We start from the raw sequence: 19,214 nt of genomic DNA on the forward strand, positions 1-19,214 counted from the left end.
CAATATTACTAAAAATGTGGATTGGCCCTAGTAGTCGTCTTGCATGAGCCTGATAGGCACATGTTTGGAGAATGGCTCCTTACCCACCTTAACGTTTGTGGCATGAGCTCGTGAACTAGATGGGTTAGGCCCTATGCAGCGTGTAGAAAACTGTGATAGACAGATAATATGTTTAGCAATTGTGGCCTAAGCAGCTGCTCATAATAGCCTTACTTCTTTTGATGTTAAAGTGCAAGGTGAGCCCAAAGTCCGAGTTTTGAACTCTCTCCTCACTGATGGAGGCACCCAAAAGTGACAAACACATTACTTACCTTCAATATTACTCTTTCTGGAGGATACTTTATCTAACCGCAGATTCCTTACCTTTAGAATATCCTCAGGTGCGAGACTGAATCTGGAAGATTTTAACAGCATTGCTGGCACGTGCCGGTATATGGAGTCATGCAGCTCCATGCTATGTGCCACCCGGGAAGTGGCGACCAGACACTTATAAGCACCATCGATATGCAGGGAAATCAGTTTCTTGCTTGACAGTGCCCGCAAACTAAGATGCAGAGCCCATAATTAGTCAATATCAGAGTGCAGATTCCTAGACTGGCACACTTTTCAATTGGAAAGTTGACGAGTTCACATAACAGGAAGGTGGGAGCGCAGTAAGTAAAGCCCTTCCTACTGGGTAGATAGAATATCCACCAGAAACCGCTTTACTAAACATACAAAACTAGTTTTTCTGACGGATACTTCTAACCGCAGAGTCCTCATTTTTAGAATAAATACCTAAACCGTGCCTCCTAAGGGGGTGGGTCTGTGGAATGGCTGAAATTAGCAAATCCTGCACGACTGAAAATGCCTTTTTGATGGACACTGCTGTCAAGGCAGCAGTGCTTTGTCAACGTGTACCGAGGCCCACACCGCAGTCTGGTATGTCAAGTGCTGGCACTGCGCATGCCAATGCAGTGGCAGCCATTACAAAAATAGGGTTACCCAATCAAGGTCCGGAACCTGGGTTCAATGTGATACATAATACAATGGTCCTAGACTTGTATTTTTGAAATACTGATATATATAAAATTCACAGTCACAAGTACAAAAATAAATTTCAAGAGCTTCAATACGTAAATTCACCGTAATCAATACTTTGCAAAATATAGTTTTAAAGGAAAAGAAAGTGCAACAACCACATTGCTTTGGTCTCACACCCGGTATTTATTATATATTTATCACAGGGTGCAGAGTTAAATATTCACTGTATCTTGTTCGGTGCAAATTAGGGAAGGATAGGTTGCTCCAAAGGGAACGTGCAGAGAGTAGGCGAAGGGTGCTCAAGAAGTGAAATTAAAATCACAGAAGGGTGAGGAAAAAAGCTTAAAAACATTTATTATTGGACTTCTGATACATCCCGGTCTACTGAAAACCTGGTCACATTAAAAAGTAAACAGCACTTTTTCAGCACAATTTGTAAACACAAAAATGTATTATTTGAGTGGCACGTTTTAAATAGAGCTAGTGATCCAGGCCACTAGTCAGGGTGTCAACGTTTCGACCTGACTCAATGCAGTGGCAGCAGCCTTGGCTCTGGTGGAATAGGCCCTCAAACCTTCAGGAGGCTGTTTCGTGGTCAGTGCGTAGCTGATTTTGATGCAGAGGACTATCCAGCTTGACAGAATCTTTTTCTACACTACCTTGCATGTTTTTGTCCAAGAGAACCCAACAAAGAGCTGATCATCCACCTGATGCTCTTCTGTGCTGTTGATGTAGAATCTCAACACTCTTGTAGGATCCAACTGAAGGAGGCTCTTCTCTTTTCGAGCGGTAAGCAATGCTCCTCTAAGAGATGTTCGACTGTGAATCAAAGACTTGTGGCGTTTCAAAAAGTAATGGCAAGTCATAGCCTCCTTGGACGATCTGGAGTACCCGCAAGTCAGATGTTCTATTTGGTCGTCCCTGGTAGTCCTGCATCCAGTATGGCTGTGTGCTGTTAAGGGCAAACTAAAGTGGAAGTTCACGGTACTTGATGCCTCGGCATTAGCTCCATGAAACCAAACTCCGAAAGGGCTGGGGTGCTTGTTGGGCAGGAAATGGGCCTCTGCAAGGGTCATTGGCTAATCCTCTGGAGTAGCATTGAGAGAAGCGAAACAGGTGAGGGTACTGCCTGGATGGGGTAATAAGGTCTAGGGAATGTGTTGTGGGCTAACTTTGTTTAAAGGTTTGCCATGCAGTCGAGACCCATCAAACGGCATGTCCATTAGAGAGGCTTGCATGTCTCAAGAGAAGCCAGGGATCGCTTCCAAGCATGCCACCGAAGCATCACGCTGGTGCCAACTGCTCTATCCAAGCAGTCAGTAGTGTTCATCCCAGAGCAGAGCAGATAAAGTACTTTGCAGAGGCCTAATAATCCTGGAAGGTTGGAAGGTAGGGGCAAATTGGCCCTAAGTACTCAGAGACTGCCGGAAATATCTCGCCAACAATATTCCATAAACATATGTATATGTTCCCAGCAAGCAGCTGGCACTGACTGCCCAGAGGATAAGGCTAGTTAAGGAAAACATCCACTTCACAAAGGTCTCAAGGTGCTTCTGCTCTCTGTCAGGAGAGACCCCATGGCGAGAATGCGGAGAAATGGCCCCATGAACTAAATGCAGATGGTATTGACTGTCCCTTATGCTCTTTGCCCTGGTGGTCAAGCCCCTGGCGTGTTGGGTAAGAAAGGATGCACTAATGAGAAGCCTGCAGAGGGCATATTGTTATATCTAGCTGAACCAGACATATCCATGGCCAGAGTTCTCAAGATCTTCAAGATATATGGAGAATACTCAAGTTAGCATTTAATTGGGAGAAATATACAGTGTTCCCTCTTAGCGAGTGGAAGCCAAGAACAGAGACTGTATGCCCCTTCATAAAATCCCACTCGGGTTTCAAAAATACCTTGACGTACACATTATAAGAGGAACAAACTATAAACGCAAACTAAAAGTGATCCTGGGCAGATTTAGAGCGGGAATGGAGCACTAGTGCCAACTCACCCCGTCCTTAATAAGTAGAGCTCTTCAAGATGATGCCTCAGCCCAGATTATTCCATGCCTTACAAAACACCACCATTCTCGTACTAGGCATCTACGTTTCACAAATAGATGATGCTGTACGCACCTTACTCTAAAATTCAGGGATTCCACACACATCATTAAATAAGCTCATCAGGGGATTTATGAGGGGGGAACTACTCTCCCAGGCATACGGAGCTATATATGGGCCTCCCTTTCTGGAGGTACTGAATGAATCGGCCTTTGCCCCACAAAAACAGCCAGCCTACCCGATCAATTGGCATATCATGAAATCAGGGATATCTTAGGTGTTTCGGGGCCCTAAACCAAATGGATGTTGGGGCGGGCCTGTTTTGAACAGCTTGGAATTTATTATCCAATTTCAGCTCTCGCATGCCCGCTTTTGTCATGTCACTGACAACGCACAAACACACTCGTCCAAATTCTAAATGTGTTTATATCGAATATTCAGGGACAGGGACAGGTATTTTTTTTAAATATTTCTAATGGAGCAGCAGCTCACTCATATTATTGCAATCGATCTTTGTAACACTATCCCATTTCTCATATGCGGGGTCCTATTTTGAAATTAAATTATGGATGTTGCATGAAACAAGCAGAACATTGCTCTGCAAAATTTCTGTAATCGATTCTCACACATCACTCACATTAAAAATAAATTTAAGAAAAATATTTAGGACTTATTCAAGGTCATCAGGGCAAGACTATCCGCAGAGCAGAGCTAGCTCTCTCAGGGGGCCCCATGAAAGACTGGGGCCGTGGGGCATAGCCCATTTTGCTCAAGCCTTAAAATGTCTCTGGTCATGTCATGATCTACGGGAGAAAGCCCTCATGCAAATGGCCAAGACCCATGCGTTTCATAGAAAAAGTATGGAAATGCAGACTTTGGGCAAGGAGTTGACTGGGCAAAGTAACAAGGGAACCTAATTCTGAAACTACCAACTCTTGAAAGATGTCAGTGCACCGTCGGGGTGCAGAAGTGTGACAGAACCGGATTTTCAAAGGTCAGTAATGTGTGGAAAGCCTCTGAGATGTAGAAATATGACAAAGTGGAAAAGGAATTTGGGCTGGCCAAGACTCAACTGTTTAATATTTCTAACTTAGAGACACCTTAATTAAACCTCAAGAAGGAATTGGTTAAAGTGCAGAAGTGCTCTCTCTAGAACACGGCATACTCACTGCAGCTATACCAGCCAAAGTAATATCACTCATAAGACTCTAATCCATAATGCCTGACTGTATGGGGCGGGTAGAGGCAGATTTATGAGAGAGCTTGTTCGTCTGGACCATACAGTGTGGGAGGAGGCGATGTGGGCACCTAGAATGGTTCCAACAAAGGAACGTTTCAGTTTGGTCCACATCAAAATGATGCTACACAGAATATACCTCACAGACACATTTGAAAGCCTATGGAAGCATTACCTTTGACCAATGCCTCAACGGGGGTGGGGAGACAGGTGATTTCTCACATATATGGTATTTTGGGAAATAGTATAGTCCCGCTAGCAAGAGTATCTAATGGAGAGATCAACATGAGTGGCAAAATCGTGCTATTAGGTATATTGGGAGATCTATCCATACCCTAGTATGCAAAATGGTTGTGTAATACCGGACTGGCAGTGCCCAGAGGAGATACAGAAGCCAAGCAGGGTGCAGGCACAACCATCAGGCTTTACTGAAAGGTGCCACAATATTTATTGGTGCATGGTGGCTGAAAAGACAACGTATCAAAATAGAGGATGTCCAAAAGAATTCTCAAAGATATGGGAACAATGGCGAGAGTTTCGCAAACTATTATGTATCAGCACATAAGATGGTGAGGCACAACTGATAACATGGTTTTTTCCAACCAAAAATACACAGAGATTGATTAACTGATTACATCTAACACTCAAATATGATGTAACTCTGTATGTCTGTTGTTTCACCTACATTTTTCTGGTTAAGCTCAATAAAAATATGATTAAAGAAAAGTATCTCCAGCCCCTGGGCAGTATCCAAAGCAACTGGCGGTTCTAAAAATTGCTGTATGTGGTCAGACAAAAGCCCCACTTACGAACGCAAAAAGTCTGTGTCTCAAGTAGTCTAAAATCGTTGACTCCTAATCAAGTGAAGCAACTGGAAAATGTTTTTCAGTCTCCTGGGTGTAGGCAATAAAACACCAGGGCACTACATCTTCTTTCCACTTTGTCAATGCAGGTGAAGATGAAGGCTTCTCCCAGATCACAAAAACAGGATCAATCTGGGCGTCACTAAATGATAAGATGGGCACTGTAGTACTCACGGATCATTGAATCAGTAGGTTCAACTGACAGGATGGAAACCACCCCTCAACTGCCTTATGCAGAAATTTAATACAAGTAAAAATGTCCTCAGATGGGCCTGCATGTGAACAAAAGACATTTCAGGGAAAGTGCCCATGCTGTTGGCATCCTAGCAGTAAAGGCAGAAAAGTGGGTTAGGATTTAAGGAAAAAAATAGTTATTCAAACTCAACATTCCCACAGTGTGCAAATTCAGGCACAGAGAATTCATCTAACTCGAAAATGGTATCGAATCTTATACACTGTTCCACAAACAATCCTAGCGTCTCAAATGATTGTCTAAATAGACGAGGCTCATTCTTTTTTTCTTTGTCCAGAATCAGAGGTAAGGCCGATGCCAGCATTGCACATAAAAGCGACAATGGCACTGCCACCATTCAATAAAAAGTGCCAAACGCTTGCTGACTGCTAGAGCGTGACCTTGAAAGGTAGCATGGAAGACCTGAACTGTCCACAAATGTCAGGATTGGCGAAGTATGGGGACGCATCTCTAAACTCCTTAAGGACAGCTTATGGCTCTTCACAGGAGGAAGAAAGAAAGGCTTTGGTTATATGAAACACTTCAGCTGCCTGTCCTGGCCTGAGCCTGAACCTGAACCGGGGAGGTGCTTGCAAAACATAAAACCCTTTGACCACAAGCTATTTGTTTTCTGCTTTTTATGATGCAATAGACTTTCAATGGTGATCAGTGTCTAAGTCAGCATTGTATACGAAATGGCTTGGTGGGATTTGCTCCATCCAGTTAGCCCCGTAGGGTGGAAGCAGAACCACAATGACATTTTGCCTGGGCGATATCGGCCCTGTAAGACTTTGCCTTACCAGTCACGAAATACCATATTGTGGGTTCTCTAGGAAAACGCAATTGCCACTAAGTTGAGACGAAAACATCACATGTACCTTAAGAGAGGGTTGAACAATGATATTTGGTGTTGTAAGTCCTTGCCAGGCTAGAACACTTTTTAGGCATGATATTCAGATCAATTATAAGAGGTTGGGGGAAAGAGTAAAAGAGTACGAACAATAACAATAAAAACTGCTGTTGTCCAGATCCACGACTCTGTGGCTCAATAAGGAAAGCGTATCTTCATTTTTTTGTAAATGAACCCCTGTGTCACTTCTTGTGGATCTACCTGCGCAGCAATCTAATGAAATGCTCTAACGCCACTCTGAATACAAAGGAGAGGTTAGAACGAACAAGTTACTTACCTTCGGTAACGCTTTTTCTGGTAGATACTATATCTGCCTGTGGATTCCTCACCTTGTGATTCCTCACCCTGTGAATATCCCCCTTGCGCCAGCAACATTCGGAAATTCTTTTTCGTAGCCTCGCGCCGACGTGGATAGGACGTCACAGAGACACGGCTCCGCTCGCGACTCCGCTGACGTCACCGACGCCTACAATAGGCCCACGCCGGCGTGATGACATCAGTTCCGCCTTTTTTCCGTGCCATCGAGGCACACGGACGGACCAATGACAGTAGAAATATACAAAGTATACACAGTATACAAAAGTCAAGGCAAAGCACACAGTGTAAAGCAAATGCAGGAAAGCAAATGAAACATTTCCTTGACATCAAAATAAATATACATTACAGTACAATAACTCTGGCATAGAAGAGTGGACAACGGGGAGGCAGGTGGGTCAGTGAGGAATCCACAGGCAGATATAGTATCTACCAGAAAAAGCGTTACCGAAGGTAAGTAACTTGTTCTTCTGATAGATACATCTGCCGTGTGGATTCCTCACCTTGTGAATAGAGTCCCACAGCAGTCCCCCACTCCCGGAGGAGGGTGTCCACTCTTCTATACCAGGAAATCCTGAAGGACAGAGCGCGCAAAGTGGCCGTCCCTCCTGACTTCGGTATCCAAGCAGTAATGCTTCGCGAAAGTATGGAGGGAAGACCAGGTTGCCGCCCTACAAATGTCCTCCACAGGAACACCTCTAGCCAAAGCAGAGGTAGTAGACTTAGCTCTAGTGGAATGAGCCCTAATACCCTCTGGAGGTTCCTTACCGGCCAAAGAGTAGCAGATCTTTATACACAGAACGATCCATCTTGATAAAGTTCTTTTATGGACCGCTCTTCCCTTCTTGCAGCCAGCAAAGCCAATGAAGAGTTGATCGTCCAAGCGACAGTCTTTAGTTCTGTCCAAATAAAAAGACACCGCCCTCTTAGGGTCCAGACGGTGCAACCTCTCCTCCTCCTTGGAAGGGTGTGGGGGAGGATAAAAGGTAGGGAGGGTAATGGATTGACCAAGGTGGAAAGGAGTCACCACCTTAGGAAGAAAAGCAGCCCTGGTCCTTAGAACCATCCGATCAGCATGCATGGTCAGGAACGGGGGCTTGGAACTTAGAGCTTGAAGCTCACTCACCCTCCTTGCCGAGGTAATTGCAACTAGGAAAACTGCCTTAAAGGTTAAAAGCCTCATAGGACATTTATGAAGAGGCTCAAAGGGAGAGCCCATCAGAAAAGTCAGAACAAGATTCAAGTCCCACTGAGGCACAATAAAAGGGGTAGGAGGAAACTTGTTTACAAGACCCTTCAAAAACCTCAAGACTACAGGTGACTTAAAAAGAGAGAGCTGATCAGGCAAACAAATAAAAGCCGACAGCGCCGAAAGATAGCCCTTAACTGTGGCAACCGCCAACCCCTGTTGCGCCAAAGAAAGAGCAAACCGGAGCACATCTGATAAATGGGCTCTCAACGGGTCAATATCATTCTCACCACACCAAACAACAAACCTAGACCATCTATAAGAATAGACAGTCTTAGTGGAGTCACGTCTGGCAGACAAAATGACATCCACCACATCAGGTGTGAGAGAATAGGAAATCAGGTTGCCCCGTTCAATCTCCAGGCATGAAGGTGCAATGTCTGGAGGTGGGGGTGTAGAACCTGCCCCTCCATCTGAGAGAGGAGGTCTGCCCTGAGAGGGAGACGGAGCGGCGGGTGAGAGGAGAGGTGGAGTAGATCTGTATACCACACCCTTCTTGGCCAGTCCGGGGCGATCAATATGACTTGGGCCCGGTCCTGGCGGATCTTCCTCAGAACCCGAGGAATCAAGGGCATGGGAGGAAACGCGTAAAGGAGTCGACTTCCCCAACTCAACTGAAACGCGTCCCCCAAGGCTCCTTGCATCGGATACTGGAGACTGCAGAATAACGGGCAGTGAGCATTCTCGCGAGTGGCAAACAGGTCCACCCGAGGAGTCCCCCACGTCCGAAAGATGTGACGAACCACCTCCGGATGGAGCCTCCACTCGTGGTCGGCAGAGAACTGCCGACTGAGACTGTCTGCACGCACGTTCAGAACCCCGGCCAGATGATTTGCCATCAGACAAATCTGGTGGTCCTGAACCCAGGACCAGAGACGCAGAGCCTCTCTGCAGAGACACTGCGACCCCACTCCTCCCTGCTTGTTGATGTACCACATCGCGGTCGTGTTGTCCGTCAGGACTTGGATCGACTGACCGCGAAGGGAAGGGAGGAAGGCCTTGAGCGCCAAACGTATCGCCCGCAACTCTAGAAGGTTGATGTGAAGCAACCTTTCCTCCGGAGACCAAAGACCCTTGACCTCCAGATCCCCCAGATGAGCACCCCACCCTAGAGTGGATGCATCCGTTATCACCGTGGCCACCGATGGAGGTAGATGGAAAGGCTTCCCTTGCGACAGGTTGCCTTCCACGCTCCACCAAGACAGATCCGCTGCAGTTTCTCTGGAGATCTTTACCGACTCCCCGAGATCTCCGTTGTGCTGATACCACTGCCTGCGGAGGCACCACTGGAGTGCCCTCATGTGCCAGCGTGCATGGTTGACCAGGAGAATACAAGAAGCCATCAGACCGAGCAGGTGAAGGACCTTCAGGACTGGAACGACCGCTCCAGGGTAAAACAAAGGAATCATTTCCTGTATGTCGCAAATCCTTTGAGGTGGAGGGAATGCACGACAAACAGTAGTGTCCAGTACGGCACCTATGAACAGGTTGCGCTGGGAGGGCACCAGGTGAGACTTGGGTACATTTATCGAAAAACCCAACCTGAACAACAACTGAGTTGTCTCCTGCAGATGATGGAGCACCTTCTCTGACGACTTCGCCTTGATCAGCCAGTCGTCCAAATACGGGAACACAGGTATCCCCGATCTCCTGAGATGAGCTGCCACCACCGCCATCACCTTGGTGAAGACTCGAGGCGCAGTAGTAAGACCAAACGGAAGGACCGCAAACTGGTAGTGCTGCGACCCAACCGTGAAACGGAGATACTTCCTGTGCGACTTCAGGATGGGTATATGGAAATACGCATCCTGCAAGTCGAGCGACACCATCCAGTCTCCTTCCATCAACGCTTGAAGAACCTGAACAAGGGTGAGCATATTGAATTTCTCCTGCTTCAGATAGAGATTCAAGACCCTGAGGTCCAGGATAGGACGAAGCCTGCCATCCTTCTTGGGGATCAGGAAATACCGGGAGTAGCATCCCTGACCCCTTTCCTGCTCTGGGACCACCTCTATCGCACCCTTTCGTAACAGAGTTAGAACCTCCTCCTGCAGAAGAGACAGATGTTCCTGGGTGCAAAAACCTTGACAAGGAGGGTAAACAGGGGGGAATTCCCGAAAGGGAAGGGCATACCCATTTTCTACAAGATTGAGAACCCAAAGATCTGTTGTAACCGATTCCCAATCCTGTAGAAAATGGGTAAGCCGACCCCCAACTGGACCCACATGATCCTGAATAGCGGATCTAGGGCTGCTTTTCTGCGGCAGGGGGGTTGGAAGAGGTGGAGGAAGAGGAGGGCTGACGTCCACGAGGACGCGCTCTTTGTTTTCCCCTGTACGATCTGTACATTGAATTTTGCTGCTGCTGCTGCTGTTCCTGCTGCTGCTGTTGGCCTTGCCGGAAATTCCGAAAGGAGCGACCAAAGCCCCTGAACCTTCTGCCGGAAGAAGTGCCCCTGATCTGGAGGCCCAAAGACTTCGCTGTTGCTCTGCAATCCTTGAATCGCTCAAGAGCCGCATCCGCCTTTTTCCCAAAGAGACCTGAGCCATCAAAAGGAAGATCAAGCAGAGTCGCCTGAACATCAGCCGAAAAGTCCGATGACCTCAACCAGGCTGATCTCCTAGTGGCAACAGCGGTGCCCATAATACGAGCCACAGAGTCAGCAGTGTCCAGACCACTTTGAATTACCTGGCGGGCTGCCGCCTGAGTGTCATTAATCACCTCCTCAAAATCCTTCCGGTTCGCGTCAGGAATTTTAGGAGCCAGGATACGCAAGGAGTCCATCAGGGCATGCACATACCTCCCCATTAGGCATGTGGCATTAGTTGACTTTAAGGCCATACTAGCCGATGAAAAGGTCTTTTTTGCCACCTGGTCCTGTTTCTTTGCTTCCTTCTCACAAGGAACCTGCGGAAAGGCACTAAGACTCTTCTTAGAACAGGCAGCCTCTGAATGACCAGGCTCTCCGGTGAAGGATGTGAAGACAGAAAAGCCGGGTCCTCAGGAGCGGCCCTGTACCTCCTTGCAACACTCTTTGATACCGCAGGAGCCGACAAAGGTTTCTTCCAAACCTCCATAATAGGATCAGTCAAGGCATCATTGAATGGAAGTAAAGGCTCAACCACAGAATTTGGAGAATGCAAGACTTCTGTGAGGAGATCAGAATTGAACTCCACTGTAGGCAGAGTCAATTGAAGAAGCTCAGCAGCCTTTCTCATAACCAGATGGTAGGGCTGGATATCCTTAGAGGGAGCACCTGAGCCTGAGGGCAACTCCCACTCTGGAGAGAAATCAAGGGTCCCAGAATCCGCCAATTCCTCAAAACAGCTCTCCTCTAGTTCACCTTCTTCGACGTCAGACTGTGAGCCCTTATAACTCTGCTCCTCCAAAAGGCGTTGTGCTTCTCTCCTTGACCTCTCCTTTACACGCCTCGCAGCCGGATCCACCAGCGGCTTCGACGGATTCGGGGCCGGCGCCGGTATCGAATCAGACGGCACAGAAGAATGCCCTCGAGGATGATCAGGAGCAGGCGACGCCGGAATCGGCGTCGACGACTTCGGCGGAGCCGGGATTTGCCAATGCGGCGTCGGAGCCGGCATGTAAGGCATAAACGGAGCCGGAGGATAGGAGTGAGGAACTCCCAGGCTGAAAGCCAAAGGACCCATGGGACCCGAAGGTGCACCAGAGGGGTACCACGCCCTTGAGAAGACACCATACATTGCGTTAAGAAACGCTGAAGGGTCCTGGCCTGGAGCAGGAAAGGGCGGCTGAAAATCATCAGGCCGGTCCTGAGGAGGGATCGAATTCGGCTCATCGACAGGAGCAGAATCCACGTCCTCCCGGGCCTCTTCCTCTTCTCGGGCCGGGGACGGCGCCGGAGACGGATTCGGGACCGGTGAAGCATCCGGAGCCGGAGATGGAGAACGCCCCCCGACTCAGAAGGCGAGGCCTCACCTTCATGCTCGGAGACTTCGAGGGTAACCACCTTCGAACGTACCTTATTCGGTGACCTCGACCTCGACCTCGAGCCCGACTCCTTACCAGAGCGACGTCGGGACTCATGTCTCCTCTTCTTGTGCTTCTTCTTCGACTTCTAAACATGATCCGACGCCGACTTCGAAGACGACCTCTCTCGAGAAGCAGACCTCGACCTCGCCCTGGACTTCGACCTCGCCCTTCGAGAACGAGACCTCGACGACTTCTCCTTTCCAGCTTTCACCTTCGCAACCAGAAGTTTGGCTTCTCTCTCCCTCAGGGCCTTCGGATTCATCTTCCGACACGAAGAACAATCCTCCACATCATGGTCGGAACTTAAACACCAGATGCAGTCTTCATGGGGGTCGGTAATGGACATCATTTTACCGCACTCCCTTCAGGGCTTGAAGCCAGTCTTCTTGGATGACATCCTCGAAGAGACAGGATACAGAGAAGCAGAATTAAGTTACAAAACGGCAACAAAGTACCAGTAGGCTACAGAGATTCCCGATAACCGTTAGCGTCGACGACGCGGAAAAAAGGGAACTGATGTCATCACGCCGGCGTGGGCCTATTGTAGGCGTCGGTGACGTCAGCGGAGTCGCGAGCGGAGCCGTGTCTCTGTGACGTCCTATACACGTCGGCGCGAGGCTACGAAAAAGAATTTCCGAATGTTGCTGGCGCAAGGGGGATATTCACAAGGTGAGGAATCACAAGGTGAGGCATCCACACGGCAGATGTATCTATCAGAAATATTCGTTACCAGCATGGCATCTGCGGATATTTCCTTAGACAAGGAATCTGCAAGCTGTAGTATCCATTACAAATGTAAACAAGTGAGAACATAATTTGCTCCAAAATTGTTGATGGCATGTAGAAAACTGTTACATATATGGTGTTAAATGCGTTGTACTACGCTAAACATTTAATATTTGAATGCAAAGGTTTTGTTTTATCTTAATGTATTTACATTCTAGCTGCTTCATGTTTTCATTTGTACTGCAAATAAAAATATGCCCGGGATTCTGAAACTGCCTGCAGATACATTTGAGAAGGTACATACATACATCCCATACACGTAAAAGCTTGTAAATCTTCAGTGACTTACGCCATGCTGAAAGATGGCTTGGCATCCTGGTCCGAGAGCGATGCAATGGTTTGCTGAGGAAAACCTTGGGGAAAGAAAAATTTAAAAATATAATAAATTCATCTAAAAATATAAAATGCATTTACTTCAGAGGAAACAATTTGTGCTTTGCAGTACAAAATTGACAAGGGTTTGACATACAACCTATCGAGTCAAAGCCCCCTATTAGTTTCTAACACGTGCTTCAGCGAAACTTTAATGAACTTTCAAGTTATCATGGAACCCAACAGAGGTCCCATTTTACTGGGTTTCAGTGCACAATGCCTGGCCCTTTTATACTCACATAAGAAAGAAGCACTGTAGGATATGTCTATCGCCCAGCACTATACCAATCCGCAGCAAGAAACAACCGATCATTAACAAACTAGGCAAATGATAGCTGAAGAGATTTGCCATCTATTGCTGCCCTTTGAAGGACTCTAATCGTGCCCACCACCACAGCTCCCAAATAACCACATAGTATGACCGCTAATAGAAATCTCACAGTGACAAATATATAAGGGATGAACGAAATGAAGTCCATTCCAGCAGAATACCAAATCACCATTCCTTTCAACGTATACCTGCTCAGGTGATAAACAAACGAAAATCTGACATTGGACAATAAAAAGCGGCAGCCAACGTGCTGGATTGTGATCATAAGAAATACCAAAAAGGGAAGCGCAGAGCTGATCAGAACTGCCAACCTAATAGAAACCATACATTACATATATGTCTTTTTTCTACAGTCACTTACTTTTGAGAGGAGATGTTTAATACACTTTGAACAACACAAATGTGTTGTGCCCAATCCTAGCGATTATACAAAAAAGATATATTCCTTCTGCAGTGTAATCATTTTATAGCAAGGCCAAAATTACAATTGTGCTTTGCATTGGTGAGCTGGTGTCATTTGAACATTGCATTCTTCTTTAACTTGTTTTTTTTTAGATCTTACTTAAATGTTACCCGGTTGATCGCTTCCACAGTATCTTAAACAGTCTAGTAGTGTTGATATTCTCTTAATCTGATGAGCTTCTTAATACTGTGCTTTCGTTACGCTCAGAAATTTCTTTTAGAATTCTATAGAGAAACAGATACTGCTGGTAGCTGTAGGAGGTATTACCTATCAGCAAGAGCTTCCCGGAAGTCAAAAAGATTACAGCTATTTACACATTACACACATACTCTTCCTTCAAAAATGTAGGCATTTAAGGTGATGCTATTTAGGCGAATGAGTAAGGAGCACTTTTTTGGAGGGTGATAACGTTAAGGAAAAGCAAGTCACTCCATTAACACCTATGGAGATTTATTGTTTGTCATGTGGGTAACTACAAGTAAAATTGGAACCTACCTGATGCAGGTTTGTAACAGGTATCTAACCATTTATTGTGTACTAGGACTCCTGACTGATTTGAAGTCTTGGTTAAAGAGATTTCTTTGGTGGGGTGTAGCCTTGTAGGGGTATGGGGCAGATGTGAGTTACGTGAGCTCTGTCTGACAGTGGCATGGAGTGAATTTGTTGTGTGAGCTTACCACACAGAGGAACCCACCAATGAGGAACACAGTCGCGGATCTCTGCAGGGTGCTTTACATTGGGGCAGCGTGGACAAAGGAGAAGCAGAGAAGCAAGGTCTTCTTGTTCCATCTTGATACTTCCTCCACTGACTGCCATGAGCACGGAGGCGGAGACCTGGCTGTGAGACCACTACAAACAGGGAAGAGAAGCAATAGCAACGGCTGAGGAGTAGCGCACTGTGAACGGGCAGTGAGCCTGTGACATCGCAAAAGCCTGGCTTCCCCACCCAACTTCAGCTGCCTGAGTGGTGGTGTGGGAGTGGAGCTGATTATACACTGGGTGGTGGAACAAGAACAGCGAATTGGGCACAGGGTGGCACCCAAGGGGATACCCACACTCAAGCATGGAAAGTGGATCTGCAGTGGTGAGGTGGGTGGGTTTCCAGCTCATGTACATTTCAGAGTTAAGGTCAAATCAAACGGAAACCAACCTACACTCCTAAGAGTTTTGAAAGTTTACCGACCTCCATATTACTGTACTTTACCATCAACTCACAGTGGAACTCAAAGTGGAATTGTTAATAATCACAAAGATCGACGTCAAGAAAATTGATACCAGAGCTTCAGGTGTAACATTGTAATCTGGTTGGAGCACAGTAATCCTCTTCTTTCTTCAATCCAACATTAGAGACTCCTCACCAATGTCATTGAAGCATTAACCTAGGCATACAGTGAGACTTATAACCACCATCAGATGAGCAGGAAACGAAAACAGAGGACACAACCTCACATAGTGCTCCCTTTTTCCCCACGATTGGTACCTTTAAAGTCTTCTTTTGCGTTACATCCTAATGCAACTCAAGATCGTGACTCTGGATTGGTAATGTTTTGGAAAACCCTGGTCAGGACTTAAAACGTCCAGTTTACCTTTAAAGGAAAAACATAAAGGTGGAGAAATACCTTTAGAAGTTCATCAAGGCTAAAATTGCTGCCATCCCAGGGGTCATTAGAGCAGCCTTATGATCTACCTCTGCAGTTATTAGTCAAACAATCCACTTGCTCGTCCAGGTGACTACTAGAGGTTACAGTGAAAGACTGGAATCAGAGGATTGTGATGAGTCACCAAAGTGTTGGTACACAGGAATCTAAACGTTTACAACCCACACTCAAGTGAAAGCAATTTTCTCTACAGTGTCCATGACACAAAATAGTCCAAACTGAGTCTTATCCAATACTCCAAACTGAGTTCCATTATCTGTTCCATGGGTAAAACTTAATTAGCCGCTTCCTATGGAGGACATCAGGATCCGTACCCCATTTTTCATACCAGACAAGTCCTCCAGTTATTCAGGGAGTTTGGCCACTCCTGAACTGTGCCATTATAAAAGCTTTCCTGTTGTGTCCCTTTTAAGGCCTCACACTCACCTTCAAAGGCTTCAGGCTCCAACATTTAGCAAGATGGCTGCTGGCATCTTTACCCACGGAAACTTGCTGCAGTCACCTTGAAACGTTGTGAAAACACTGCTTTCGAAGAAACTCCCCAGCATTCCCATTGCAGCTCAAGGTGTTCAGATGTCTCCTTACGTGGAGGGACTCTGTCCAAATATTCAGACTGATTTGAGAGCTGATCCCGTAAACATAGCTCAGAGAGAGACTGCCAACTGTGAAAACCCAACACTGTTCTTCCGTCACAAACTAACTTTTAACCACCTCACTATATTCACCTTGGCCATCCCTACAGCCTTGTTTTATTTATAAGTTTTATATAGCGCAAACATGAGCCAAGTGGGTATCAGAGCGCTTTACATATGGTTTGAATAAGACATTGAACACAGCTCAAGGAGACATATCAATGTACAAGTAGGTCAATGTGCAACGATAATCTAGACATAATGGGGGAACATAGGGAGAAGGCTAGGGTAGAAAGAAAATTAGGGCAATATACATCAAGAACACAAGGAACATTATGGCAGACGACAGTAGGTAGCAAAAAATGACATGTAATAGTTAAGCTAGCAAGAAAGTCTCAAGGTAAGGGGAGCAAAGCTTCTAGATCAGCGCATTGTTCATTAGTAGAGCTTTCACTTCCCCTTTGAAGGCAAATGTGGATGGAATCAGCCTCGTCTCCACTGGAATGGCTTTCCAGATTCTTGGAGCAATGCCAGAGTATGTACGATTGTAGGTCTTAAGCGTATTGAATTTCTTCGGCTTGAGCAGCAAGGTGCAAGTGCTCCTTGTGGACCGGGAGCCCCCAGAATGTTCCAGCTTATTTGTCAGGTAGAGTGGGGCATTAAAGTGAAGCCCTCTATGGGTCATACAAGCAATTTTTAATTGGATCCTTGCCTCAAAAGGAAGCCAGGTGAGTGAATTCAGGTCCGGCGAGATGTGTTTGGTCTTCTTGGAACCCGTGAAGAGTCTCGTAGCTGCATTTAGAGAAGCTCTGATGGGGGCTAGACCGAGCTTCGGCAGACCGCATAAAGTAGCACTGCTATATTCTAGTCTGGAGATGACCAGTGCTTGCACTGCCGATTTGAAATCCTCTTGGGGAAGGTAGGGTTTGAGTTTTCTTAGGATGAACAGCTGGAAGTTCTTGGTAGATGCTCTGATGTTCTCTTGCATGTTTAGGTTCTTATCAAGCAGAATTCCAAGTGATTTTGTTGAGTCAATGAGGTGTGGTGTGCAGTTGAGCATGGTGAGATTAGAGAGATGTTTAAAGTCAATGGGGGTTTGCCTAGCCGGTGCAATGAGGAGGAATTCCGTCTTGAGGGCGTTTAGTTTGAGATGGTTGGAGGTAAGCCAGTTTATGATCTTTTGAGGATCCAGCTTTCGAGGATAAGGAAGTTTAGATAGTGATGGTCCAACCAGTCACAGGAAAGAATAGATTCGAGATGAATGGTGTTGGAAATGATTAGATCAAGTGTTGAGCCTAAGTTGTGTGTGGGGCTGTCCCAGAATTGAGACAGAGAAAGGTCTGTTAGGAAGTTCTTGAGAGTGTTAACCGCCTGATCATGCAGATCATTCCAGTGGAGATTGATGTCCCCAAGGAAGATCTGTGGGCAGTGTCGGCCCAGGTTGGAGAAGATGGTTTCCATAGTTTGTTTAAGTAGAGGGAGGTTATCACTAGGGTGGGTGGCAGAAGATGTGAAGGGTGCATAAGGGTCTGTGTACACTAGTGATGTATATGCCTAAGTATTCACAGGAAGAGAGATTAGCTGAGGATTGTTTTGCTGTTAGTGAGTTACGGAAGATAAAGGCTATGCCACCTCCCGTTTTCTTGACGTGGTCTAGTCTTAGAATATTGTGTTTGGGAGGGACTAGTATGTCAAGGATAAGGCCAGAGGAATCGTTGAGCCAAGTTTCTGTGAGGATAATCAGGTCTAGTTCTTGGGCAAGGATGAGGTTTCCGAGGTCTGTGGCATGTTTCACAGCTGATCTGCAGTTAAGTAACATGCTGTTCAGGTGTGATTTGTGCAGGCTGTCAGTGAGCGGTGGCTGTGTGGAGGGGATGAGCATGAGATTATTAATGTTTAGGGCATTGGTGTCGAGTCTGGGTGTTCTGTGAGGGTTGGGTATGATGCTTTGGCTGGGTTCTGAGTAGCCTTGCTTAGGACCGTTCGCGCTGGGGGCAGATAGTGGGGCTGTTTGTGCTGATCTAGAAGGGACTGAGATGGATGAGTGCAGAGAGGTGGAGGAGGGAGAGAATATCTGGTTCTGAAAAAGGATTCATGGACCTGGAGGGTCTAGATGGGGCATTAGGGTAGGGAGTGGTATTCAGGTTCACGACTGGGGGTTTCGACTGGTTCATCTGTGGGGTCTCATGTGAGGTCTTGTTGGAGGAGAGATCTAGTGCCAGCTCTTCGGTTGACTCCCTATGTTTTCCCCATATTCATATCTTTCTGCGCGAAACGCCTTATATTGTAATGCTATATCCTGACTCCAAATCCCATTTATCTTCGCTTTGTGTTTCGCAACTTCATTTTGGGATATTTCACTGTTACGTTGTAATCTAATGTCGTGAATTAACTCATGCACTGCACTCGCTAAGTCGCGTAATAATTCTATCATTATATTTTTCCTTTTCTTTTGTACACTCCAACTATAACTAGCAGTTTCACCGCGTAACCCTGCCTTAAAACAATCCCAGACCATTGCATATGAAGTGGAAGCTCTGTTATGATCAAGAAATTGCTGGGCCCAATCCATAATTTGATTCACATATGTTTCATCTAATAACAATTTCTTATTAAAAGTGAAGGATCTTTGTGTTCTATGTGTTTTAGATATAGGTAACTCCATAACAATTGGCGCATGATCAGAGGTGATACGTGTTTTTTTCTTTTTTTTATTTTTATTTTTAAAACCTTTATTTCAAAAGAGCACACAGCTATTCAGTCTAACATCCCGGAGGCAAGGCAGCATGGCAAGAGGAGCATAATAGTGCAAAACAATTACATCAGGACAATGCAGGTTGTTTTTTAATGTTTTATAACGAAGAGAAGAAAAAAAGAGAAGAAACGCCAAACGGCGCCAGAGAGTGGCAATGGGATAAAGAATGCAGCAGGGTGTTGGTAGCCGGGAGGGGAGAGAAAGCAACGAAACAGTGACACAGTAGAGTGAAGGATAGTAGGAGGGGATAGGAAGGACAGGATCAATCAAGTAACGTACACAGTTGGTGTCACAGGCTACGGTGACAAACGTTCATCCTGAGGAGCAGGCT

The 19,214-nt window shown here is 46.2% G+C and overlaps 1 protein-coding gene across 1 annotated transcript in view; it reads right to left on the reverse strand.

Annotated features, from left to right (window-relative positions):
* LOC147726772 (general transcription factor IIH subunit 2) overlaps positions 1-19,214 on the reverse strand; it is a 358,867-nt gene that overhangs the window by 92,151 nt on the left and 247,502 nt on the right. Inside the window, exon 12 of the mRNA XM_086960819.1 lies at positions 12,962-13,025. Coding sequence (XP_086816945.1) covers positions 12,962-13,025 — 64 coding nt within the window. The remainder of the gene's footprint in view (positions 1-12,961; positions 13,026-19,214) is intronic.

Source organism: Lissotriton vulgaris, chromosome 3_1, assembly GCF_964263255.1.
Source record: "Lissotriton vulgaris chromosome 3_1, aLisVul1.2, whole genome shotgun sequence".
NCBI classification, from domain to species: Eukaryota; Metazoa; Chordata; class Amphibia; order Caudata; family Salamandridae; genus Lissotriton; species Lissotriton vulgaris.